Source organism: Somniosus microcephalus, chromosome 13, assembly GCF_052327205.1.
Source record: "Somniosus microcephalus isolate GS21.2 chromosome 13, FLI_Smic_1.0, whole genome shotgun sequence".
Classification (NCBI taxonomy): Eukaryota; Metazoa; Chordata; class Chondrichthyes; order Squaliformes; family Somniosidae; genus Somniosus; species Somniosus microcephalus.
Window position 1 is genome coordinate 85045207 of NC_140999.1, and position 25762 is coordinate 85070968.

General features: G+C 52.2%; 1 protein-coding gene across 1 annotated transcript in view; it reads right to left on the reverse strand.

Annotated features, from left to right (window-relative positions):
• LOC147108459 (uncharacterized) overlaps positions 1 to 25762 on the reverse strand; it is a 777120-nt gene that overhangs the window by 467124 nt on the left and 284234 nt on the right. The window contains exon 12 of the mRNA XM_086005101.1: positions 22264 to 22511. Coding sequence (XP_085861227.1) covers positions 22264 to 22511 — 248 coding nt within the window. The remainder of the gene's footprint in view (positions 1 to 22263; positions 22512 to 25762) is intronic.

Here is a 25762-nt window from a genome sequence, read left to right on the forward strand (position 1 = left end):
AAACAGAGAGAGTGACCGACACCCCCCAAACAGAGAGAGTGACCAACAGCCCCAGAGAAAGTGACCGACACCCCCTAGAGAGTGACCGATACCCCCGAGAGAGTGACCGACTTCCCACCAGAGAGGGTGACCGACACCCCCCAAACAGACAGAGTGCCCGACAACCCCACAGAGAGTGACCGACACCCCACAAACAGAGAGAGTGACCGACATCCCCCAAACAGAGAGAGTGACCGACACCCCCCAAACAGAGAGAGTGACCGACACCCCCCAAACAGATAGAGTGACCGACACCCCCAGAGAGAGTGCCCGACACCCCCTAACAGAAAGAGTGACCGACACCCCCAAAAGAGAGAGTGACCGACACCCCCAAAAAGAGAGAGTGACTGACACCCCCAAACAGAGAGAGTGACCGACACCCCCGAAACAGAGTGAGTGACCGACACCTCCCCAAGCAGAGAGAGTGACCGACACCCTCCAAACAGAGAGAGTGACCGACACCCCCCAGAGAGAGTGACCGACATCCCCCAAACAGAGAGAGTGACCGACACCCCCCAAACTGAGAGTGACTGACACCCCCAAACAGAGAGAGTGACCGACCCCTCCCCAAGCAGAGAGAGTGACCGACACCCCCAAACAGAGAGCGTGACCGACACCCCCCAGAGAGAGTGACCGACATCCCCCAAACAGAGAGAGTGACCGACAGCCCCCAAACAGAGAGAGTGACCGACACCCCCCAAACAGAGAGAGTGACCGACACCCCCCAAACAGAGAGAGTGACCGACACCCCCCAAACAGAGAGAGTGACTGACAGCCCCCAGAGAGAGTGACCGACACCCCGCAAACAGAGAGATTGACCGACACCCCCCAAACAGGGAGAGTGACCGACACCCCCCAGAGAGAGTGACCGACACCCCCGAAACAGAGAGTGACCGACAACGCCCAAACAGAGAGAGTGACCGACACCCCCCAAACAGAGAGAGTGAATGACACATCCCAAACAGAGAGAGTGACCGACAGCCCCCAAACAGAGAGAGTGACCAACACCCCCAAACAGAGAGAGTGACCAACACCCCCAAACAGAGAGAGTGACCGACAACCCCCAGAGAGAGTGACTGAAACCCCTCAAACAGAGAATGACCGACACCCCCCAAATAGAGAGTGACCGACACCTCCCAAACAGAGAGAGTGACCGACACCCCCCAAACAGAGAGAGTGACCGACACCCCCCAAACAGAGAGAGTGACCGACATCCCCAAACAGAAAGAGTGACCGACACCTCCCAAACAGAGAGAGTGACCGACACCCCCCAGAGAGTGACCGACACCCCCCAAACAGAGAGAGTGACCGACACCCCCCCAAACAGACAGAGTGACCGACACCCCCCAAACAGAGAGAGTGACCGACACTTCCCAAACAGAGAGTGACCGACACCCCCCAGAGAGTGACCGACACCCCCCAAACAGAGAGTGACCGACACACCCCAAACAGAGAGAGTGACCGACACCCCCAAACAGAGAGAGTGACCGACACCCCCCCAAACTGAGAGTGACCGACAGCCCACAAACAGAGAATGACCAACACCTCCCAAACAGAGAGAGTGACCAACACTCCCCAAAGAGTGACCGACACCTCCCAAACAGACAGAGTGACCAACACTCCCCAAAGAGTGACCAACACCCCCAAACAGAGAGAGATGACCGACACCCCCCCAAACAGAGAGAGTGAACGACTTCCCCCCAGAGAGAGTGACCGACACCCCCCAAACAGAGAGAGTGACCAACACCCCTGAAACAGACAGAGTGCCCGACAACCCCCCAGAGAGGGGCCGCCACCGCCCAGAGAGTGACCGATAGCCCCAAACAGAGAGAGTGACCGACACCACCTAAACAGAGAGTGACCAACAGCCCCCAGAGAAAGTGACCGGCACACCCCAAACAGAGAGAGTGACCGACATCCCCAAACAGAGAGAGCGACCGACACCTCCCCAAGCAGAAAGAGTGACTGACACCGCCCAAACAGAGAGAGTGACCGACACCCCCAAACAGAGAGAGTGACTGACACCCCCGCAAACAGAGAGAGTGACCGACACCCCTAAACAGAGAGAGTGACCAACACCCCCCCAAACAGAGAGTGGCTGACACCCCCAAACAGAGAGAGTGACCGACACCCCGCAAATAGAGTGAGTGACCGACACCCCCAAACAGAAAGAGTGAATGACACCTCCCAAACAGAGAGAGTGACCGACACCCCCAAACAGAGAGAGTGACCGAAACCTCCCCAAGCAGAGAGAGTGACCGACACCCCCCAGAGAGAGTGACCGACATCTCCCAAACAGAGAGAGTGACCGACACCCCCAAACAGAGAGTGACCGAAACCTCCCCAAGCAGAGAGAGTGACCGACACCCCCCAGAGAGAGTGACCGACATCTCCCAAACAGAGAGAGTGACCGACAGCCCCCAAACAGAGAGAGTGACCGACACCCCCCAGAGAGAGTGACCAACACCCCCCAGAGAGAGTGACCGACACCCCCAGAGAGAGTGACCGACACCCCCCAAACAGAGAGATTGACCAACACCCCCCAAACAGAGAGAGTGACCGACACCCCCCAGAGAGAGTGACCGACATCTCCCAAAGAGAGAGAGTGACCGACACCCCCAAACAGAGAGTGACCGAAACCTCCCCAAGCAGAGAGAGTGACCGACACCCCCCAGAGAGAGTGACCGACATCTCCCAAACAGAGAGAGTGACCGACAGCCCCCAAACAGAGAGAGTGACCGACACCCCCCAGAGAGAGTGACCGACACCCCCCAAACAGAGAGATTGACCAACACCCCCCAAACAGAGAGAGTGACCGACACCCCCCAGAGAGCGTGACCGACACCCCCCAAACAGAGTGAGTGACTGACACCCCCCAAACAGAGAGAGTGTCCGACACCCCCCAAACAGAGAGAGTGACCGACACACCCCAAACAGAGAGTGACCTACAGCCCCCAGAGAGAGTGACCGACTCCCCCCAGAGAGTGCCCGATATCCCCCAGAGAGAGTGACCGACACCCCCCAAACAGAGAGAGTGCCCGACGTCCCCCCAGAGAGAGTGACCGACACCCCCCAAACAGAGAGTGACCAACACCCCCCAAACAGACAGAGTGCCCGACAACCCCCCAGAGAGTGACCGACACCCCCAGAGTGACCGATACCCCCAAACAGAGAGAGTGACCAACACCCCGCCAACAGAGAGTGACCGACAGCCCCCAGAGAGAGTGACTGACACCCCCCAGAGAGTGACCAATACCCCCGAGAGAGTGACCGACACCCCCAAACAGAGAGAGCGACCAACACCTCCCCAAGCAGAAAGAGTGACCGACACCCCCCAAACAGAGAGAGTGACCGACACCCCCCAAACAGAGAGAGTGACCGACACCCCCCAAACAGAGAGAGTGACCGACAGCCCCCAAACAGAGAGAGTGACCGACACCTCCCAAACAGAGAGAGTGACCAACACTCCCCAAAGAGTGACCGAGACCCCCCAAACAGAGTGACCAACACCCCCCAAACTGAGAGAGTGACCGACAGCCCCCAAACAGAGAGAGTGACCGACACCCCCCAAACAGAGAGAGTGACTGACACCCCCCAAACAGAGAGAGTGACCGACACCCCCCAAACAGAGAGAGTGACCGACACCCCACCAAATAGAGAGAGTGGCCGACACCCCCAAACAGAGAGAGTGACCAACACCCCACAAACAGATAAGCCCAGCTTCTCACCCCATATCCTCTCCATGACCAAGACTGCCAACTTCCACCTTCTTTGCCCCAGCCTCAAGGGAATTCAACCTGGATAATTGTGAGGTAATTTGGGAGGGCTAACAACGCAAGGAATACACAATAAATGGTAGGATATTGAGAAGTGTAGAGAAACAGAAGGACCTTGGAGTGCATGTCCACAGATTGCTGAAGGTAGCAGGACAGGTAGATAAGATGGTTAAGAAGGCATACGGGATACTTTCTTTATTAGCCAAGGCATAGAATGTAAGAGCAGGGAGCTTATACTAGAACTGTATAAAACATTAGTTAGGCCACAACTAGAGTACTGTGTACTGTTCTGGTCACCACATTACAGGAAAGGTGTGATTGCACTCGAGAGGGTACAGAGGTCAGAAGTGGTGATGCTCGCTGATGATTGCACATTGTTCAGTTCTAGTTGCAGTTCCTCAGATAATGAAGCAGTCTATGCCCGCATGCAGCAAGACCTGCACGACATTCAGGCTTGGGAAGCTAAGTAACATTCGCGCCACACAAGTGCCAGGCAATGCCTACCTCCAGCACATGAGAGTTTACCCACCGCCCCTTGGCATTACCATCACCAAATCCCCCACCATCAACATCCCGGGGGTCACCATTGACCAGAAATTTAACTGGAACAGCCACATAAATACAGTGGCAACAAGAGCAGGTCAGAGTCTAGGTATTCTGCGGCGAGTGTCTCATCTCCTGACTTCCCAAAGCCTTTCCACCATCTACAAGGCACAAGTAAGGAGTGTGATGGAATACTCTCCACTTGCCTGGATGAGTGCAGCTCCAACAACACTCAAGAAGCTCGACACCATCCAGGAGAAAGCAGCCCCCCTGACTGGCACCCCATCCACCACCTTAAACATTCACTCCCTCCACCACCTGCGTACCGTGGCTGCAGTGTGTATCACCTACAAGATGCACTGCAGCAACTTGCCAAGGCTTCTTCGACAGCACCTCCCAAACCCACGACCTCTACCACAAAGAAGGACAAGGGCAGCAGGGGCATGGGAACACCACCACCTCCAAGTTCCCCTCCAAGTCACACACCGTCCTGACTTGGAAATATATCGCCGTTCCTTCATCATCGCTGGGTCAATATCCTGGAACTCCCTCCCGAACAGCACTGTGGGAGCACCTTCACCATAAGGACTGCAGCGGTTCAAGAAGGCGGCTCACCACCATCTTCTCAAGCGCAATTAGGGATGGGCCAGCAACGCCCGCATCCCAGGAACGAATAAAATAAAAGATTTATGAGGATTTTTCCCAGGACTGGAGAATTTTAGCTATGAGGAAAGATTGGAAGGGCTGGGGTTGTTTTCTTTGGAACAGAGGAGGCTGAGGGGTGAATTCATTGAGGTGTATAAAATTATGAGGGGCCTAGAGTGGATAAAAAGGATCTCTTTCCCTTCTTCTTCTTTTCTTCTTAGGCAGTCCCTCGGAGCCGAGGATGACTTGCTTCCACATTAAAAATGAGTTCTCAGGTGATTGATGAGTCCAATGCGGGACCTACAGTCTCTGTCACAGGTGGGGCAGACGGTGGTTGAAGGGGCGGGTGGGTGGAGTGCTTGGGTTGACGTCAGCTCCTTGCACTTGGCTTCCGCTTGCTCCAGGCGAAGAGACTCGACGTATTCGGCGCCTTCCCGGATGACTCTCCTCCACTTTGTGCGGTCTTGGGCCAGGGCTTCCCAGGTGTCGGTGGGGATGTTGCACTTTTTCAAGGAGGCTTTGAGGGTGTCATTGAAGCATTTTCTCTGCCCACCCGGGGCTCTCTTGCCGTATCGGAGCTCCGAGTAGAGCGCTTGCTTTGGGAGTCTCGTATCAGGCATGCGGGCGATGTGCCCGTCCATCGGAGCTGATCGAGCGTGGTCAAAGCTTCGATGCTGGGGGTGTTGGTTTGAGCGAGAACACTGACGTTGGTGCGCCTATGCTGCCAATGGATTTGCAGCGTCTTGCAAAGGCAGTGTTGGTGGTACCTCTCCAGTGCTTTGAACTGCCTGCTGTACATGGTCCATGTCTCAGAGGCATACAGGAGAGCGGGTATTACTACTGCTCTGTAGACCACAAGCTTGGTGCCGGGTTTGAGGTCCTGATAGAAACATATAAGATAGGAGCAGGAGTAGGCCATTCGGCCCCTCGAGCCTGCTCCACCATTTAATGAGATCATTGCTGAGTATCCAAATTCAGTACCCTGTCCCTGCTTTCTCCCCATATCCCTTTAGCCTTAAGAAATATATCTAACTCCTTCTTGAATATATTTAAGGAATTGGCCTCAGCTGCCTTTTGTGGTAGAGAATTCCACAGGTTCACCACTCTCTGGGTCAAGAAATTCCTCCTCATCTCTGTCCTAAATGGCTTACCCCTTATCGTTAGACTGTGACCCCTGGTTCTGGACTCCCCGCCATCGGGAACATCCTTCCTGCATCTATTCTGTTAGAATTTTATAAGTTTCAATTAGATCCCCTCTCATTCTTCTAAACTCCAGCGAATATAAGCCCAATCGACCCAATCTCTCCTCATACGTCATTCCTGCCATTCCAGGTATCAGTCTGGTGAATCTTCGCTGCACTCCCTCCATGGCAAGAACATCCTTCCTCAGGTAAGGCGACCAAAACTGCACACAATACTCAAGGTGTGGTCTCACCAAGGCCCTGTATAACTGCATATATATATAACCCTGTATAACATCCTTGCTCCTGTACGCGAATCCTCTCGCTATGACGGCCAACATACCATTTGCCTTCTTAATCGTCTGCTGCACCTGCATGCTTACCTTCAGCGACTGGTGCACAAGGACACCCAGGTCTCGTTGCACTTCCCCTTTTCCCAATCTATTGCCGTTCAGATAATAATCTGCCTTCCTGTTTTTGCCACCAAAGTGGATAACCTCGCATTTATCCACATTATACTGCATCTGCCATGCATCTGCCCAATCACCCAACCTGTCCAAATCATACTGGAGTTTCTCGGCATCCTCCTCACAGCACACACGCCCACCCAGCTTTGTGTCATCTGCAAACTTGGCGATATTACATCTAGTTCCCTCGTCTAGATCATTAATATATATTGTGAATAGCTGGGGTCCTAGGACCGATCCCTGCGGTACCCCACTAGTCACTGCCTGCCACTCGGAAAAAGACCCATTTATTCCAACTCTTTGCTTCCTATCTGCCAACCAGTTCTCTATCCAAGTCAGTACCTTACCCCCAATCCCACGTGCTTTAACTTAACATGCTAATCTCTTATGCGGGAGCTTATCAAAAGCCTTCTGAAAGTCCAAATACACCACATCCACTGGTTCTCCCTTATCTATTCTACCAGTTACATCCTCAAAAAATTCCAGTAGATTAGTCAAGCACGATTTAGCTTTTGTAAATCCATGTTGACTTTGTCTGATCCCGTCACTGTTTTCCAAGTGCTCTGCTATTACATCTTTTATAATGGACTCTAGCATTTTCCCCACTAGCGTTGTCAGTCTGTAATTCCCCATTTTCTCTCTACCACCTTTTTGAATAATGGGGTTGGGTTACATTAGCTACCCTCCAATCCATGGGAACTGTTCCAGAGTCTATAGAATTTTGGAAGATGACCAGCAATGCATCTACTATTTCTAGGTCCACTTCCTTAAGTACCCTAGGATGTAGATTATCAGGCCCTGGGGATTTATCGGCCTTCAATCCTGTCAATTTCCCTAACACCATTTCCCTACAAATGCTGATTTCATTCAGTTCCTCCCTCTCATTAGGCCCTATGTTCCCCGACATCTCTGGGAGGTTATTTGTGTCCTCCTTTGTGAAGACAGAACCAAAGTATGTATTTATTTGTTCAGACATTTCTTTGTTCCCCAATAAAAATTCCCCTGATTCTGACTGCAAGGGACCTACGCTTGACTTCACCAATCTTTTTCTCTTCACATATCTATAGAAGCTTTTACAGTCAGTTTTTATGTTCCCTGAAAACTTACTCTCATACTCTATTTCCCCCTCTTAATTAATCCCTTTGTCCTCCTTTGCTGAATCTTAAACTGCTCCCAATCCTCAGGTTTGCTGCTTTTTCTGGCCAATTTATATGTCCTCTCCTTGGATCTTATGCTATCCCTAATTTCCCTTGTTAGCCACGGTTGTGTCATGGGGCCGTGCATTCACGGGGCCGTTTTGCTAGGGTTTCGGTAGTAGACCCAAGTGCAGGAAACCTATCCAAGGACTCGAGACCAGGTAGAACTTGAAAGATGCTTCCTTGAGACTCGAGAACATAGAAACAGGGTAACACTCGAAAGGAGATTCACTTGAGACTTGAAAACACAGAGACATAGTAACACTCGAAAGGCGATTCCTTGAACCTCAAAAACACAGAGAGACTCGAGAGAGCTGCTACCTGCAGGCAGGCAAACCCAGGACTGAGCAAAGAGGACAGGAAACAGGAAGCTTAAATGCAGGCCAGAGTGGTCACATGACATAATTAATCAAATGAGACAGGAGACAAACACATTAACAACACACAGGTGAGGCCAGAGGCACAGAGACAAAAATCGAACAACTTTATTCATTCTCTGCCTTGCTCTCTGTGGTGCTGGTTGACCTGCAGCAGAGTGGAAAGTGGTGGTCTCCTTGACCAGGGAGTGGAGGGGAAGGAGAGACCCCAGGCCACCACTACCATCAACATCTACAACTGTGGTGCCTGGAGAGAGAGGAGGAGAGGGAAAAAGGAGGCCAACACCTGCAAGAGGAGAGGCCTTTCCATCACTGCCTCCCCAAATTGGCCTCCATTCCAGGAGAGAGGGGAGAGGAGCAGCACTCAACACCCATCGTCAACTGCTTGGAAGGAGGGTAGGAGCAACTTCTTTTCACTGAACATCTGCAGGTGGGTGTCATTTGGTGCATTCCCCAAAAGACTTTGTATTGTTGGTGGGGGGAGGAAAGAAGACTGGCCGGAACATCAAGGGGTGTCTGTGTGTGTGTGGCTCTTGTAGATTACTAGGCCACACACACCACTTAATAAGCGCCCCTTTCATTGCCTGGCCTGGGTCAGCTGGAGCTGCCTAGGTGAAGCCTTTAATCCATCTATTACATCGCGAAGATCTGGTGTGGGGCTGAGCCTGGGCATTCTCCAGCTTTCCCAGGTGAAGACATCTTCTCCCCCTGCCTGAAGACCACCTTTTTCAGAGACTTTATTTTTCCATCGGGGAGTGCACCCCTGCCGACATCCACCCACCTACCATCCTGAGTGGCGCCACTGCCTTTGCGGCCTCCCTCCTTCCCACCCCCCCTCTCTCTCTCTCTTTGTCTCTCTCCTTGTCTCTCTCAAGAGGCACCTCGTTTCCAACTTTTATTAATTGCCACTTGAGCAGAGGGGAGAAGGCCCCTCTCCCAATTACTTTCAACAAGGGGAGAGGTGTGCCTTTAATTTAACAGCTCCCTCTGCTCAAGGGAAGACCTTAATTACCGGAGGCCATTAACACCGTAAGGCCTGTGACTTGGGTGGGTGGAGCTCTTCTTTAAAAAACCACCCCATAATGGCGTCTGCATCTTCGCCGGTGACGGGGCCAGCCAGGACGTATGCGGGAGTGGCAGCCACAGCCACAGCTGCTCCTGCTTCTTCTGCTGCCCCATCACCTTTCAAACTAATTACAAAAAAGCTTGGGGTGAAGAGCTACACCCACCCCACCATGACAATTGAGGCGTGCGTAAAGGCCATGGCTGGGGTTGTCGGCCCGTCAGCCATCCTCGCCGCCTCAAAAATGTACGGGAAGGCTGTGTTCTTCCTGGGGTCGGAGCGGGCGGTGTCCCTGGCTGTCGCCAAGGGGCTCACCGTGGTCGGGACCTTCCTGCCGGTGGATCCTCTTGAGGCCACCGCGCGGAGGATCATGATTTCCAACGTCCCGCCCTATATTCCTCGTGAGCTCCTCCTCCCCCACTTGCACCAACTTGGGGAGGTGAGGCCGGGGATTACACCCATCCCGCTCGGCTTCCGGGAAGCCAGCCTTCGACACGTCTTCTCCTTCCGGTGCCAGGCCTTTATTCAGCTGGCGCGGGAGGAGGACACCGACGGGGCGTTTGTCGTCCTCCATGAGGGGACCGCTTACCGCGTCTTCTGGACGTTGGACGGTGTGCGGTGCCACGCCTGCAAGGAGGTGGGGCACATCAGAAAGAACTGCCCCGCCTCCAAGGCCGCCAGATCGTCTGGCGTGGCCGAGGCCGGCGCCGCCCCCCCCCCGGATCTGTCCGCGCGTCGGGTGCCACTGATGCGCGGTCGACGTCGGAGGCCGATGCCACCGGGGCCTCCGGCGGGGGGGAGGGAGCCCGTCCGGGCGGAAGGAAGTCGCGGCGCAAGACCAAACACCTCAGGGCGGGTCCCCCCGCGGAGGGCGAGCCCCTAAATTTAGAGCCCCTGACACCCGCGCTCCTCGCGGAGTTGGTCGGGGCAGACGAGTGCGGGAGGGGCCTCGTGCCCGAGCCTGTGGCCGCCACCGCCATGGCGGAAACACCGATACTTGCGGCCGGGCTCGGGCCCGAGGAACCCGACAAACCTGCTCCGCCGGAGGGAGCAGAGGAGGAGGCCCCTGCAGGCATGGAGGTCTCCCTCGCTCCCTCCGCGCTAAAAAGAAGGCGCGACCCCCTGGAAGAGGAGGAGGACTGGGAGGAGGAAGGTCCCTCCGAGCAGGGGGAGTCATCGCCCGCCGCGGGTACTGCGCCCCCCCCCGCCCCCCGCTGTCACCATCTCCAGCGTTCGGCAGGGGTCGCCTGTCCCTCGGGAGGCTGAGGCAGATGTGTCTGTCCAGCACGTGCCTCCCGGGGATGGGGATGAGACCCTGCCCGTGGGGGGGGTCGCGGAACAACCCGCGACAGAAATAGATCATCTTTCGGTGCCGTTACCCCTCGACGGGTCGGGCGGCCTGGGGTCTAGGTCGGGCGAGTTCGAGGAAAGTGAGCTCGCCCAAAGCGACCCGGACATTTCCCAGGGGCTGCTCGACCTGGTCGAGGTTTTAGCTAAGGACACCCCATCTGCTGGGTCGGAGGCCGGTGGCGGGGAAGAGGAAGGCCCTCTGACTGTGTCTCCAGCGCCGGACGTCTTGGAGGAATTCGGTTTTGTTTTTTCTCCGACTTCTCCGGTCGTTCCGGCGTCTGCGGTGGAGGGGGGCTCCGAACCGCCGCCGTCTTCTGGCCCGGCGCCCCCAGAGGAGCCCAGGGAGGATTCCTCTGCCACCGATCCTGGGTGTGGGATCCAGGCGGAGGCGGGGCCGGCCGTTGTGGCCGAGCCGTTCGCTGCGCACTGCGCGACGGACGGGTCGACCGCCGGTGACGACCCCCCGGAGGAGGACGGGGTCTCGGTGATGGGCGCGGAGGACGAGTTGGATTCCATCGCCGACGAGGCAATGGATGACCTCGTGCCCCTCGTCGAGTCTCCCCTCATTCCCGTCAGGGAACTCCGGGATTTTGTGGTCGTGTGCCAGGGTCGTCCAAACCAGACCTGGCTGGCCCTCGCCAGGTGGTCGGAGCTGGCGCTGCTCATCGGGTCGGTCCGCGCCGTCGTCAAGACCATGGGCGCGGACGTGAGCCCGCTCGAGCTGCGTCGGCTCAGGTCGTTCCTCACTGGGCTGCTGAGGGAGTGGCGGTCGACTAGCGGCTGCGCTCCCTCCCCCCATTAGGTGTAGGTAGAGGTTGCACTATGCTTCTGAGATGAAGATAACCATAGCCAGCCTCAACATCAACGGCAGCAGGGAGGCTCGCCGCAGATTTAATAACCTTTCAGTCCTTCGGGACGGGAAGTATGCGGTGTGCTTCCTGCAAGAAACCCACGCCGTTCCAGGAGACGAGGCCACGTGGCTCCTGGAGTGGCAAGGAGGGGTCAGCATGAATCACCTCTCCAGCGTTTCCAGCGGGGTGGCTATCTTGCTGGCCCCGCATTTGCAGCCGGAGATCTTGGGGGTCAAGGAGCACGTGCCGGGCCGCTTGCTCCAGGTCACTGTTCGCCTGGGGGGCGTGCCGCTCCATCTAGTGAACGTGTACGCCCCTCAGGCCGGTGCGCAGCAAGTGCGCTTCTTTGAAGAAGTGTCCGCTCTTCTGGGCTCCATCGACGCGGGCGAGTGTGTCATCCTCGGGGTGGGATTTTATCTGCACCCTCGAGGCGAGGGACCGTTCGGTCCCCCAGCGATGCCCGGCGGCGATGGAGAAGTTGAGGGACCTGGTCGGGTCCTTCGACTTGGTGGACGTCTGGCGACATCTCCACTCCGACTCCAGCGCCTTCACTAGCGTGAGGTCTGGAGGAGGATGGTCCAGAATCGACCGCCTTTATATTTCCCGGGCGTACGTCTCCTGCATTCCGGCGGCTTCCATGCGGCCGGTGCCGTGCACGGACCACCACCTGGTGTGGGTGGAGCTCGTTCCGCTGCGCGCGCGGGGGGGGTCCGCGTATTGGCATTTTAACAACCTGCTGCTGGAGGACGCGCGGTTCCGGGATTCGTTTCATCGTTTCTGGGCCAACTGGAGAAGGAAGTGGGGGGGCTTCCCCTCCTTGAGGCTATGGTGGGACGTGGGCAAGGCTCACGTCCATCTCTTCTGTCAGGAGTGCGCGAAGGGGTCGACCAAGAGGCGGGAGGCCCGGGTCGGGCGGTTGGAGAAGGAGGTGCTCGACCTGGAGTCCCGTCTCGGTCAAGTCGTCGGGGACCCGGCCCTGCGGAAGGTGTACGAAGAGAAGAAGGGCGCGCTGAAGGACCTGCAGCTCGTCGGGTCCTGAGGCGCGTACGTGAGGTCGCGGATCCAGCTCCTGAGGGACCTGGACCGCGGCTCCCCCTTCTTCTACTCGCTGGAAAAAAGACGCGGGGTCCGTAAGCAGCTCTTGGGGCTGCTGGCCGACGACGGATCTCTGGTCTCGGATCCGGAGGGAATCAGCGTGGAGGCCCGCGCCTATTACGGGGCTCTGTTCTCTCCGGATCCGTCCAGCGAGGATGCGCGCAGAGTTTTGTGGGAGGACCTGCCGAAGGTCGGCCTGGGGGGCGCCGAAAAATTGGACGCTCCTCTGAGTCTGGAGGAGCTGACCGGCGCCCTCCGCCAGCTCTCTAGGGGAAAGTCCCCGGGGCTGGACGGGCTGACCGTGGAGTTCCACAGGGCGTTCTGGGACGTCTTGGGGGGCGACTACGCGCGGGTCCTGGGGGAAAGTTTGGCGACCGGGGAGATGCCCCTCTCTTGGCGCAGGGCGGTTATTGTCCTGCTGCCTAAGAAGGGCGATCTCCGCCTCCTTAAGAACTGGCGCCCGGTCTCCCTCCTCAGCACGGACTACAAAATTTTTGCCAGGGCCATGTCTGCTCGCCTAGGCGCCGTGCTGGCCCACATGATCCACCCCGACCAGTCCTACACGGTCCTGGGCCAGACCATCCACGATAACATCCATCTGGTCCAGGACCTGGTCCACCATTCCCAGAGGGCTGGTCTGTCGGTCGCTTTCCTTTCCCTGGATCAGGAGAAGGCGTTCGACAGGGTAGATCACGAGTATCTCTTCGGGACTCTGCGCGCATTCGGGTTCGGGACGCATTTTGTCGCCCGGATCCGACTTCTGTACGCTGCCGCAGAGTGTCTGATTAAAGTTAACGGGTCCTTGACGGCGCCTCTTCACTTCGGGAGGGGGGTGCGTCAGGGATGCCCCATGTCCGGCCAGTTATACGCCGTTTGCGTAGAGCCTTTCCTGCGCCTCTTGCGGAAGAGGTTGACGGGACTGGCTCTGCAGGGGCCGGGCGTGGAGGTGGTCCTCTCGGCTTATGCTGATGACGTGCTCCTCACGGTCACGGATCCCTCTGACTTGCGGAGGATGCGGGAATGACAGCAGATTTACTCGGACGCATCCTCCGCCAAGATCAACTGGGAGAAATGTTCCGGACTGCTGGTGGGTCAGTGGCGGGTGGACTCCTTGCCGGAGGAGTTCAGGCCCTTCGCCTGGAGCACCACGCACCTCCTCTACTTGGGAGTTTACCTCAGCCCTGCCGAGGACGCCTGGCCGACGAACTGGCAAGAGTTGGAGGCCAAAGTCACCACTCGCTTAGGACGCTGGACAGGATTGCTCCGAGTGTTGTCCAACAGGGGTCGAGCGATGGTAATAAACCAACTGGTTGCCGCCATGTTGTGGTACCGGTTCGTCACTTTGATCCCTCCCCCTGCGTTTGTCGCCAAGATACAGAAGAAGCTCGTCGACTTCTTCTGGGACAAAAGGAAGCATTGGGTCTCTGCCACAGTTTTGAGTCTCCCGCTTAGGGAGGGCGGTCAGGCACTGGTGTGCCTCCGCACCCAGGCTGCGACTTTCCGTCTTCAGACGCTGCAGAGATACCTGTACGTCGAGAATCCTCCGAGATGGTGTGCGCTGGCGACGTATTTTTTCCGCCAGCTGCACAGCCTCAATTACGACATGCAGCTCCTGTTTTTGGAAGTGGGCGGCACGCGTGCCAGCCTGCGGGAGCTGCCTGTCTTCTACCAGGAACTGCTATGGGTTTGGAACTACGTCGCCTCCAGGCGGAGCTCTCCCCCGTCAGGAATACATAGATACATAGAAGATAGGAGCAGGAGTAGGCCATTCGGCCCTTCGTGCCTGCTCCGCCATTTAATGAGATCATGGCTGATCCTTTAATTCAGTATCCCGTCCCCGCCTTCTCTCCGTAACCCTTAACCCCTTTTGCCCGTAGAAATATATCTAATTCCCTCTTAAATATATTTAATGAGCTGGCGTACACTGCCCTCTGTGGCAATGAGTTCCACAGGTTCACCACTCTCTGAGTGAAGAAATTCCCCCTCATCTCTGTCCTAAATGGTTTAGCCCTTATCCTTAAATTATGTCCTCTAGTTCTGTTTTCACCCGCCAAGGGAAACATTCCTTCTGCATCCAGTCTGTCTAGACCTGTCAGAATTTTATACACTTCTATGAGGTCCCCTCTCAATCTTCTAAACTCCAGTGTGTACATCCCTAAACTACATAGTCTCTCCTCATAGGTCATTCCCGCCATTCCTGGTATCAGCCTGGTGAATCGCCGCTGCACCCCCTCCATGGCAAGAACATCCTTCCTCAGATGAGGCGACCAAAACTGTACACAGTACTCGAGGTGTGGTCTCACCAGTGCCCTGTACAGCTGCAGCAAGGTATCCCTGTTCCTGTATTCTAACCCTTTTGCTATGAAGGCCAGCATACCGTTTGCCTTCTTGACCGCCTGTTGCACCTGCATGCTCGCCTTCAGTGACTGGTGTACAAGAACACCCAGGTCTCTCTGTACTTCCCCCTCTCCCAATCTATTGCCATTTAAATAATAATTTGCCCTCCCGTTCCTGCACCCAAGGTGGATAACTTCGCACTTGTCCACATTATAGTGCATCTGCCATTTATCCGCCCAATCGCCCAGTCTGTCCAAATCGCTCTGGAGCTTCCTGGTCTCTTCCTCTGAGCCCACCCCACCTCCTAGAATGGCGGCTGTCCTTCGGGAGCCGCTGTTCAGGAATCCGCACCTCCACGTCTATGGGTTCGGGTGGCTGGCGGAGGGCAGGGCTGTGCCTGGCAAGGTGACTAGAGTCGGGGACCTGCTCGATGGCGGAGGAGCGGGCTGGATGGCGCCGGAGGAGATGGCGCGGCGCATGTCTTGGGCCAACGTCCGGCTCGCGGTCAATGCCATCGAGTCGGTGAAAGCGACGCTGCGCCCCGGCGCCACGAGGTGTATCGAGGCGGCTCAAGCGCGTGGGGCGATCCCGTCCGAGCTTTCCCCCGTTCGGACGGAATTCCTTATCGGCGCCCAGCCCCGAAACCCCCCTCGGGAACCGGTGCCTCACAACTTGAGCCGTCTCGAGGAAATACCCTCCGTGCCTTTTCATTCCGCACGGAGGGGCTTCCTGTACGGGCTGCTCCTGCACACTTTCCACTTTGTCATCTTCGCCTACCGTCCAGACACGCCGTGGCGTGCCGTCTTGCCTTCCGGCAGAGGCGGAGGTCCCCAATGGAGGGCTCTCTATGCGGGAGTCCTCCCTTGTTCTATTGGGGACTTGGCCTGGAGGGTGTTGCACGGAGCAGTCCCGTGCAATATATTGTTAAGTAGGTTCACGGACTCCCAGACCGCCTGTTTGTTCTGCGGCCTGGAGGAGTCCGTATTTCACATTTATGTACAATGTGAGAGGTTGCAGCCCCTCTTCCATTATTTGAAGGGGCTGCTCCTCGATTTTTGGTTGCACTTCAGTCCCACGCTCTTGATCTATGGTCACCCGGTGCGGAGGGGAGCGGGCAGGTTGGAGGACCTCCTCGTGGGTCTGCTCCTGGGCCTGGCTAAAAAAGCCATCAATTGGTCCAGGCAGCGGGCGGTCGAGGGGGTCGTCCAGCCAGATTGCCTCCCTCTCTTCCGTGGCCATGTCCGCGCCCGGGTGGCCCTGGAGATGGAGCACGCGGTGTCCGCCGGCGCGCTCGAGCACTTCCGTGACCGGTGGGCGCCGCGGGGACTGGAGTGCATAATTGGATTGGACAACCAAATTTTAATTTGATTTGCTAAGGATTATTTAAAGTTTGAGGTTTAGTTACAGTTTATTTGTTTAATTTACTTGGTCTTTTAAAAGAGGGACAAAAAACGAAACAACTTTATTAACTAGCCTAATTACTCTGATGAGTTCAATTACTCGAGAAACAGGTGAGGAGAGGGACTCAGAAGGCACAGCAGCAGTGCACAGAGGCCTCAAAAACCGCGCTCAGGCGGTGAGCAGAGGGAAGTGCCACTGAAGCCGTTACAGGTTGAGTCACCTTCTTTGTTTTATTTTTATGCCAAACAGGGATGAACAAATTCTGTAGTTCATCCATGCGATCTTTAAATGTTTGCCATTGCCTATCCACCGTCAACCCTTTAAGTAACGTTCCCCAATCCATCCGAGCCAACTCGCGCCTCATACAATCGTAGTTTCCTTTATTTAAATTCAGGACCCTAGTCTCTGAGTCAAATACTTCACTCTCCATCTGAATGAAGAATTCGATCATATTATGATCGCTTCGTCCCAAGGGGCCTTGCACAACAAGATTGCTAATTAATCTTTTCTCATTACATAATACTCAGTCTAAGATGGCCTGATCTCCAGTTGGTGCCTCGGCATATTGGTCCAGGAAACTATCCCGTGTACACTCCAGGAATTCCTCCTCCACGGTATTGTTACTAATTTGGTTAGCCCAATCTATATGTAGATTAAAGTCACCCATGATAACTGCTGTGCCCTTATTGCACGCGTCTCTAATTTTCCGTTTATTGCCATCCCCAACCTCAGCATTACTGTTCGGGGGTCTGTATACAACTCCCACTAACGTTTTCTGCCCCTTGGTATTTCTCAGCTCTTCCACATCATCAGAGCTAATATCCTTCCTTACTACTGTGTTAATCTCCTCTTTAACTAGCAATGCTACCCCACCTCCTTTTCCTTTCTGCCTGTCTTTCCTGAATATTGAATACCCCTGGATGTTGAATTCCCAGCCTTGGTCACCCTGGAGCCATGTCTCCGTAATCCCAATTATATCTTCAAACGCTCTCTTCCTCAGGCAACCGAAGGCTGCACTGGCACACTTCATCATCGTCGTCTGCCCTTGTTGACAGTAGGCTCTTGCAGTAGGGAAAGAGTTAAACTGACATCGCTGGCAATTTCACTGAATGGTGTAATAAAGACAATAATCTAATAGGCCTTTTGCAGTCGTAAGCTTTTTCCAAGTTGATAACATAGTCGGATGTGGAAACCATAAGAGGCCTAAAAGGATGTCAGTTCTGTTCTGGCAGGAAAGTAAAACAATGAAAGCGGCCTAGAGAGGCAGGAAAGGAGGACAATGAGTACCCCATCTGGCATAAACAAAGGTCATAGGTGCAACAACAGCTTGAGGGATAACGGCCGATAATAAAGGCGGCACTTTAATGTAACGCGGCAGAGGCAACCAATCAGTGAAGATGCATGCGGGCCAAGGTCCAATCAGGTGGCAGGAATGAATTTTGACATGTGTATTGCAATGTATAAAAAGGTAGTGTTTGCTGTACCAATTTGGAAAAATCTGGCTAAGACAGAGCAGGCTGTTTCCCCACCGGTGCAATAAAGACAACTTGACTATCGATCTAAAACCTTGTGTCGAGTGTTGATTTAAAATACTCCACAACAGCTCCCGAGGTATGGAAAGTGGTCCACGTTGTCCAAGGCCTTGTCATGGATTTTGATAATTGGGGGGCAGTACTGTGTGGCAGGGGCAGGTTGGTAGAGGACATTTGTCTTATGGATTATTGTGTAAGGCTCATGCTCTTGTGTACTTCGGTGCGGGTGTTAACGATGGTTTGGAGTTCAACCTCTGAGTGCGCGCAGACGCAAGCGTCGTCTGCATACTGTAATTCGACGACAGAGGAAGGGATGACCTTGGATCTGGACTGGAGGCGCGGAGGTGGAACAGTTTCCTGTTTGTTCTGCAAATTAGCTCCACTCCAGCAGGGAGCTTACTGAGGGTGAGATGGAGCATTATCGCAAGGAAGATCGAGAAGAGCGTTGGTGCGATGACACAGCCTTGCTTGACCCCGTTCCGTACATGAATTGGGTCTGTGGTGGAACCATTGGTCAGGATCACTGCTTGCATGTCCTCGTGAAGCAGGCGGAGGATGGTGACAAACTTTTGAGGGCAGCCAAATTTGAGTCCCTTAGTAGAGAGGTCAGTAACCAAGTAATCGGTCATAGAAACATAGAAGATAGGAGCAGGAGTAGGCCATTCGGCCCCTCGAGCCTGCTCCGCCATTCAATAAGATCATGGCTGATCATCCAAATTCAGTACCCTGTCCCTGCTTTCTCCCCATATCCCTTGATCCCTTTAGCCTTAAGAAATATATATAATCCTTCTTGAATATATTTAATGAATTGGCCTCAACTGCCTTTTGTGGTAGAGAATTCCATAGGTTCACCACTCTCTGGGTCAAGAAATTCCTCCTCATCTCTGTCCTAAATGGCTTACCCCTTATCCTTAGACTGTGACCCCTGGTTCTGGACTCCCCCGCCATCGGGAACATCCTTCCTGCATCTAATCTGTCTAGTCCTGTTAGAATTTTATAAGTTTCAATGAGATCCCTTCTCATTCATCTAAACTCTAGCGAATATAAGCCTAATCGACCCAATCTCTCCTCATACGTCATTCCTGCCATCCCAGGTATCAGTCTGGTGAATCTTCGCTGCACTCTCTCCATGGCAAGAACATCCTTCCTCAGATAAGGCGACCAAAACTGCACACAATACTCAAGGTGTGGTCTCACCAAGGCCCTGTACAACTGCAGCAAGACATCCTTGTTCCTGTACTCAAATCCTCTTGCTATGAAGGCCAACATACCATTTGCCTTCTTAACCGCCTGCTGCACCTGCATGCTTACCTTCAGCGACTGGTGCACAAGGACACCCAGGTCTCGTTGCACTTCCCCTTTTCCAAATCTATTGCCGTTCAGATAATAATCTGTCTTCCTGTTTTTGCCACCAAAGTGGATAACCTCACATTTATCCACATTATACTGCATTTGCCATGCATCTGCCCAATCACCCAACCTGTCCAAATCGTACTGGAGTTTCTCTGCATCCTCCTCACAGCACACACGCCCACCCAGCTTTGTGTCATCTGCAAACTTGGAGATATTACATCTAGTTCCCTTGTCTAGATCATTTATATGTATATTGTGAATAGCTGGGGTCCTAGCACCGATCCCTGCGGTACCCCACTAGTCACTGCCTGCCACTTGGAAAAAGACCCGTTTATTCTTTGCTTCCTGTCTGCCAACCAGTTCTCTATCCAAGACAGTACTTTACCCCCAATCCCATGTGCTTTAACTTTACATGCTAATCTCTTATGCGGGACCTTATCAAAAGCCTTCTGAAAGTCCAAATACACCACATCCACTGGTTCTCCCTTATCTATTCTATCAGTTACATCCTCAAAAGATTCCAGTAGATTAGTCAAGCATGATTTACCTTTTGTAAATACATGTTGCCTTTGTCCGATCCTGTCACTGTTTTCCAAGTGCTCTGCTATTACATCTTTTATAATGGACTTAAGCATTTTCCCCACTACCGATGACAGGCTTACCGGTCTATAATTTCCCGTTTTCTCTCTACAACCCTTTTTAAATAGTGGGGTTACATTAGCTATCCTCCAATCCATGGGAACTGTTCCAGAGTCTATAGAATTTTGGAAGATGGCCATTTCCTTAAGTACCCTAGGATGTAGATTATCAGGCCCTGGGGATTTATCGGCCTTCAATCCCGTCAATTTCCCTAACACCATTTCCCTACAAATACTGATTTCATTGAATTCCTTCCTCTCATTAGACCCTATGTTCCCCGACATCTCTGGGAGGTTATTTGTGTCCTCCTTTGTGAAGACAAAACCAAAGTATGTATTTAATTGGTCTGCCATTTCTTTGTTCCCCGTTATGATTTGCTGCTGAAATCCTCATCCATGCCTTTGCACCTCCAGAGTCCCTTGGCAAACGTCCCATCCTCCATTTTCCATACTTTTTAGTTCCTTTAAAATTCGTCTGCCCGTATCCTAACTCACACCAAGTCCCATTCACCCATCAACCCTGTGCATGCTGACTTACATTGACTCTTGAACCATAAAACAAATTAAATTTAAAATTCTCCCTCCATGCCCTCGCCCCTCAATACCTCTGTAACCCTTTCCAACCCTGCAACCTTCCGAGATCTCTGCGCTCCTCCAATTCTGGCCTCTTGTGCATCCCCCACTCCCCTCGCTTCACCATTGGCATCCGTTCCTTCAGCTGTCTAGGCGCTAAACTCTGAAATTCCCTTCCTAAACCTCTCCGCTCCTCTACCGCTCTTTCCTCTAAGACACTCCTTAAAAGCTGCCTCTTTCAGGAACTTTTAAGTCACCCCTCTATTTTATCTTGTCTTTTTATGCTTCTGTGAAGCATCTTGGGGTAGTTTTCTGCGTTAAATGCAAGTTGTTCAAGGTATGCATTTTTCTGTCATATATACGGCATGATGTTCACTGAAATAATACATTTTACAGTGCAAATCATGAGGCATTAAAGTACCGCCCTTAAAATATATGATTACACTGTGGGAGGATGCCATGCCATGCCATCCGTCACTGTGCACCGGGATGCCAACCTAATGGAACACATAGTTCGGTGAGGGCTAGATGTTCACCGTGATCTCTTGGGCAGTATAGTAGTGGAGTGGGCCATCCACCTACTTTACGGCATAGCCTGATTTTCATTCCCATTGATCTCAATGGGCGCGTTCTATAACTGGCGGGCTATCCGCTGCACCATACTACCGCTCATGCTATGAAGCTGAAAATCTACCCCATATGTGGAACAAACCCATTACCAGGAATTCCACCTGTGTATATTATAAAGAAGAAAGAGCAAACATGCATTTCATCACCTCAGGATCTCCCAAAGGGTTTCACAGCCAGTGAATTACTTTGGAAGTGTCGTCACAACATGTTGTAAACCCAGCAGCCAATTTCTGCACAGCAAGGTCCCACAAACAGCTTGAAATAATTATGATTTTTGAGGGATAAATATTGGCCAGGACACCGGGGAGAACTGCCCTGTTCTTCTTCAAATAGTTCCACTGGTGCCGGTTACATCCACCTGCCTTGATTTAACGTCTCATCCGAAAGACAGCATCTCTGACAGTGCAGCAGCCCCTCAGTATTGCACAGAAAGGTCAGCCTGGAATTATGGGCTCAAGTCTCTGGCGTGGGATTTGAACTCACAACCATCTGACTGAGGCTGGAGTGCTACCCACTGAGCCACGGCCAGCACTTTAGTTATCACCTGAATCCCACAATGTTATTACTTGTTAGACAGTTTAGCCTTTGTATAAGTCTACATTTATTGATGTCTCTGAGCACACAGCAGTTTACTGCACAATAATTTTCAAAATGAGCCCTGATTCTGATAGGATGTTATTTGTTGACAAGACAGTGGGATAATTTGGACTTTGTGCGATTAATGTAAAACATTTTGCATTACCATTTTACATTACAGGAAACTCTTTATTATCCGGCACCGACGGGACCAGCGTGGTGCCAGTTTATCAAAAAGTACGGATTACAGAGAGGTATAGTTAAAAGGTACGAGAGCTCCGTACACAGCAACAAATCCAGGCTTCCCTGTTGCTTAGCAACATGTGCAGGAACTCCGGCCACAGACCAAGCATCCCAGGTGCTTAGCAACAAGTGCAGGAACCCCAGTTACACAGCCACAGATCCAGGAACTGCCACTAATATGAAGTAAAACTTACCTGAACCTACTCCTGAATTTTGTCAGTTAACAGAGATTTCCGGTTATTTAGGTGCTGGTAAATCGAGTTTCCTGTATTGCACAACGTCAAAATTACCTCCTGCCCCCCATAATGCTGTAATTTTGTCTCTTCAGAATACAAGGAAATGCAACATATATTTCATACTATAAAGCTATAATATCAAAGGTAAAACCTTTTCCTACCAGGGAGATTGGGCTTACAACAGGTGAGAAATCTGAGGTGAACGTTGCCTTTGCTGCTGAGCGGTCTAGTGATGACAGAGGAGTTGCTGTTTTCGGAGAGCTTCTCGTTGATTTGTCGGATTTCACAACCGTTGTTGAAGGATTGGGAGAGTGTGAGGGTTCTGGTGATGCCTCAGATTGAATGGAAGATTCAGGTTCAAGTGGAGATGAAGGTCTAGTTAAAACCATTGGCTCACACATCCTTTCATCTAAAATTATATATTTGAGCAAAAATACAACGTGACTTGAGTTTCAGAAATGTCATGAATAACTAAAAGCAGGAATTGAACATAGTCTAGATTTTCTTCTAGGCAGACAATAAGAGCTTGATGCCAGTTGTAAACAGTTGCCTTACCCGCCATACATTTCTCACTCCTATTGGCAAGTTCTGTACATAGAATCATAGAATGGTTACAGCACGGAAGGAGGCCATTTGACCCGTCCAGCCCGTGCCGGCTCCCTGCAAGAGCACTTCAGCGAGTCCCACTCCCACACCCTTTCTCCGTAGCCCTGCAAATTTTTTTCCTTCAGGTACTTATCCAATTCCCTTTCGAAAGCCACGATTGAGACTGCCCCCATCACCCTTTCAGGCAGTGCATTCCAGATCCTAACTACTCGCTGCGTAAAAAAGTTTTTCCTCATGTCGCCTTTGGTTCTTTTGCCAATCACCTTAAATCAGTGTCCTCTGGTTCTCAACCCTTCCGCCAATGGGAACAGTTTCTCTCTATCTACTCTGTCTAGATCCCTCATGATTTTGAATACCTTTATCAAATCTCCTCTCAACCTTCCCTGGTCTAAGGCGAACAACCCCAACTTCTCCAGTCTATCCATGAAACTGAACTCCCTCATACCCGGAATCATTCTCGTAAATCATTTCTGCACCCTCTCTAAGGCCTTCACATCCTTCCTAAAGTGTGGTGCCCAGATTTGGACACAATACTCCAGTTGAGGCCGAACTAGTATTTTTATAAAGGTTCATCATAGCTTCCTTGCTTTTGTACTCTATGCCTCTATTTATGAAGCCCAGTACTTACAAATGAAATAAATTGGAGTGAAGAGAGGCCCAAGAGAAAGGGTTTGGGGGATTTTCCTGGGGACTCAGCAGGATTCGAATCATCGCCATCTCTTAGTTGCCGAGAATTATGCTGAGGCCTTCAAAGGATGTACTGAGCAGATTGAACAAAAGATCACTTTAAGTATCTCAAGTATTTCAGGTACTCCTTAATGTTGCATCATTAAATAGGCCCAGAACTTCAGGTCTCCACGGGTGAGTACGCACGGGGTACTCACCCGTAAGCCCAATGGAAGTGCCGGTTTCCTGCATGCACTGCGCATGCGCGGTAAACCGGCACTTCCATTCCCCTGAAAGCAGGGGTTAAGAGGTCGAACACGTGCACGGGAGAGGCTGCATCGAACTTAAGATTTTTTTTGCAGGTTTTCCCGGGAAGTTAAGTCTCCAGAAGTTAGACATTTAAAAAGCAGTCGCAAGGTAAGTGGTGAATTAATTAAAATTAAAACATATTTTCCACAGGTTTATTATTTTTAAATACATTAAAGAAAGGTAAGTTTATTTTTAGCCCCGTTAGAAAATAAAATTATTTTTTTCAAAAATTTAAATTATTGTTTAAATAGTCATTTCATGTAATTTATAGTTTATTTTAAAAAATGTGATTTAAAAAAAAAAATTATTTGAAGATTTAATGATGTTTTGGGGCTCGTAGTATTTCTAAGTTTGACAGCACTTCCTGTCAAAGTTATGAATGAAGCATTCCCTGCTCCGATGGCTCCCCATGGCCCACATGATCCCAGGGGACGCATTGAACTAACTGCGCTCCTGGGATACGCAAGCACTGCGTGCCGGCAGTTGGAGCAGGCCCAGGATCGGAATTCCACGGGGGTCCACAGCTCAGCGGCCGGCGCGCTAGGTAAGTGCAGGTTGGGGGCTTACACCCACGGGAAGCACCCGACTTGAATTTCTGGGCCATTAATTGCGTTATCGTAGATGTGCTAATAAAGTGATGTTACTTCCGGTACATCTGTGCTTTTACCCTGCGTGGCGCAGGGTGTTAGACCTCTGGTCACACGTCATATGTTAGGTCCCTGCCTGGGGGTGGAAACTTGAGATTGAGTTATTTCTGAGAGCTTTCAGAAATGGGCAGGGCCCTTGATTGGCTGGGGCCCTCTGCAATTGACAGTTCCTGTTGAGAAATTTCTTCTTAGAGGTTTATATTGGCAGGTCACAGGAAATGTTCAGCGAGGAGTCAGTATTTGAAGCACACAGCCACCAACTATCTTAAGTGTTAGAGCTGGGGTAGTTAGGCTAGAGAAAGTTTACATTCAGTAGATCTCTATTAGGGACCAAAGTGGCAAACTGTGTGTAGAGCCAGAGGATGTAGGTGGGGTTTTAAATGAATTTTTTGCATCTGTGTTCACTATGGAGAAGGACGATGTGGACATAGAAATCGGGCAGGGGGACTGTGATATACTTGAACATATTAGCATCGAGAGGGAGGAGGTACTAGCGGTTTTAGCAGGCTTAAAAGTGGATAAATCCCCAGGCCCGGACGAGATGTATCCCAGGCTGCTGTGTGAGGCAAAGGAGGAGATTGCAGGGGCTCTGACACAAATTTTCAGAACCTCTCTGGCCACAGGGGATGTGCCAGAGGACTGGAGAACAGCTAACGTAGTACCATTATTCAAGAAGGGTAGTAGGGATAAACCAGGGAATTATAGGCCAGTGAGCCTAACATCAGTGGTAGTGAAATTATTAGAAAAAATTCTGAGGGACAGAATTGGTCTCCACTTGGAGAGGCAGGGATTAATTAGGGATTGTCAAGGGAAGATCATGTCTGACCAATTTGATTGAATTTTTCGAGGGGGTGACTAGGTGTGTGGATGAGAGTAGTGCAGTGGATGTGGTTTACATGGATTTCAGTAAGGCTTTTGATAAAGTCCCGCATAGGAGACTGGTCAGGAAGGTAAGAGCCCATGGGATCCAGGGTGCCTTGGCACATTGGATCCAAAACTGGCTTAGTGGCAGAAGGCAGAGGGTGATGGTGGAAGGTTGTTTTTGTGACTGGAAGCCTGTGTCCAGTGGGGTACCACAGGGATCGGTGCTGGGTCCCTTACTGTTTGTGGTCTACATTAATGATTTGGATGTGAATGTAAAAGGTATGATCAGTAAGTTCATAGATGACACGAAAATTGGTGGGGTGGTAAATAACGGGGCAGGAAGCCTCAGGCTACAGGACGATATAGATGGGTTGGTCAGATGGGCGGAACAGTGGCAAATGGAATTTAACCCTGAAAAGTGTGAGGTGATGCATTTTGGACGGACTAACAAGGCAAGGGAATACACAAGAGCCCATGGGATCCAGGGTGCCTTGGCGTGTTGGATCCTAAACTGGCTGAGTGGCAGGAGGCAGAGGGTGATGGTCGAAGGTTGCTTTTGTGACTGGAA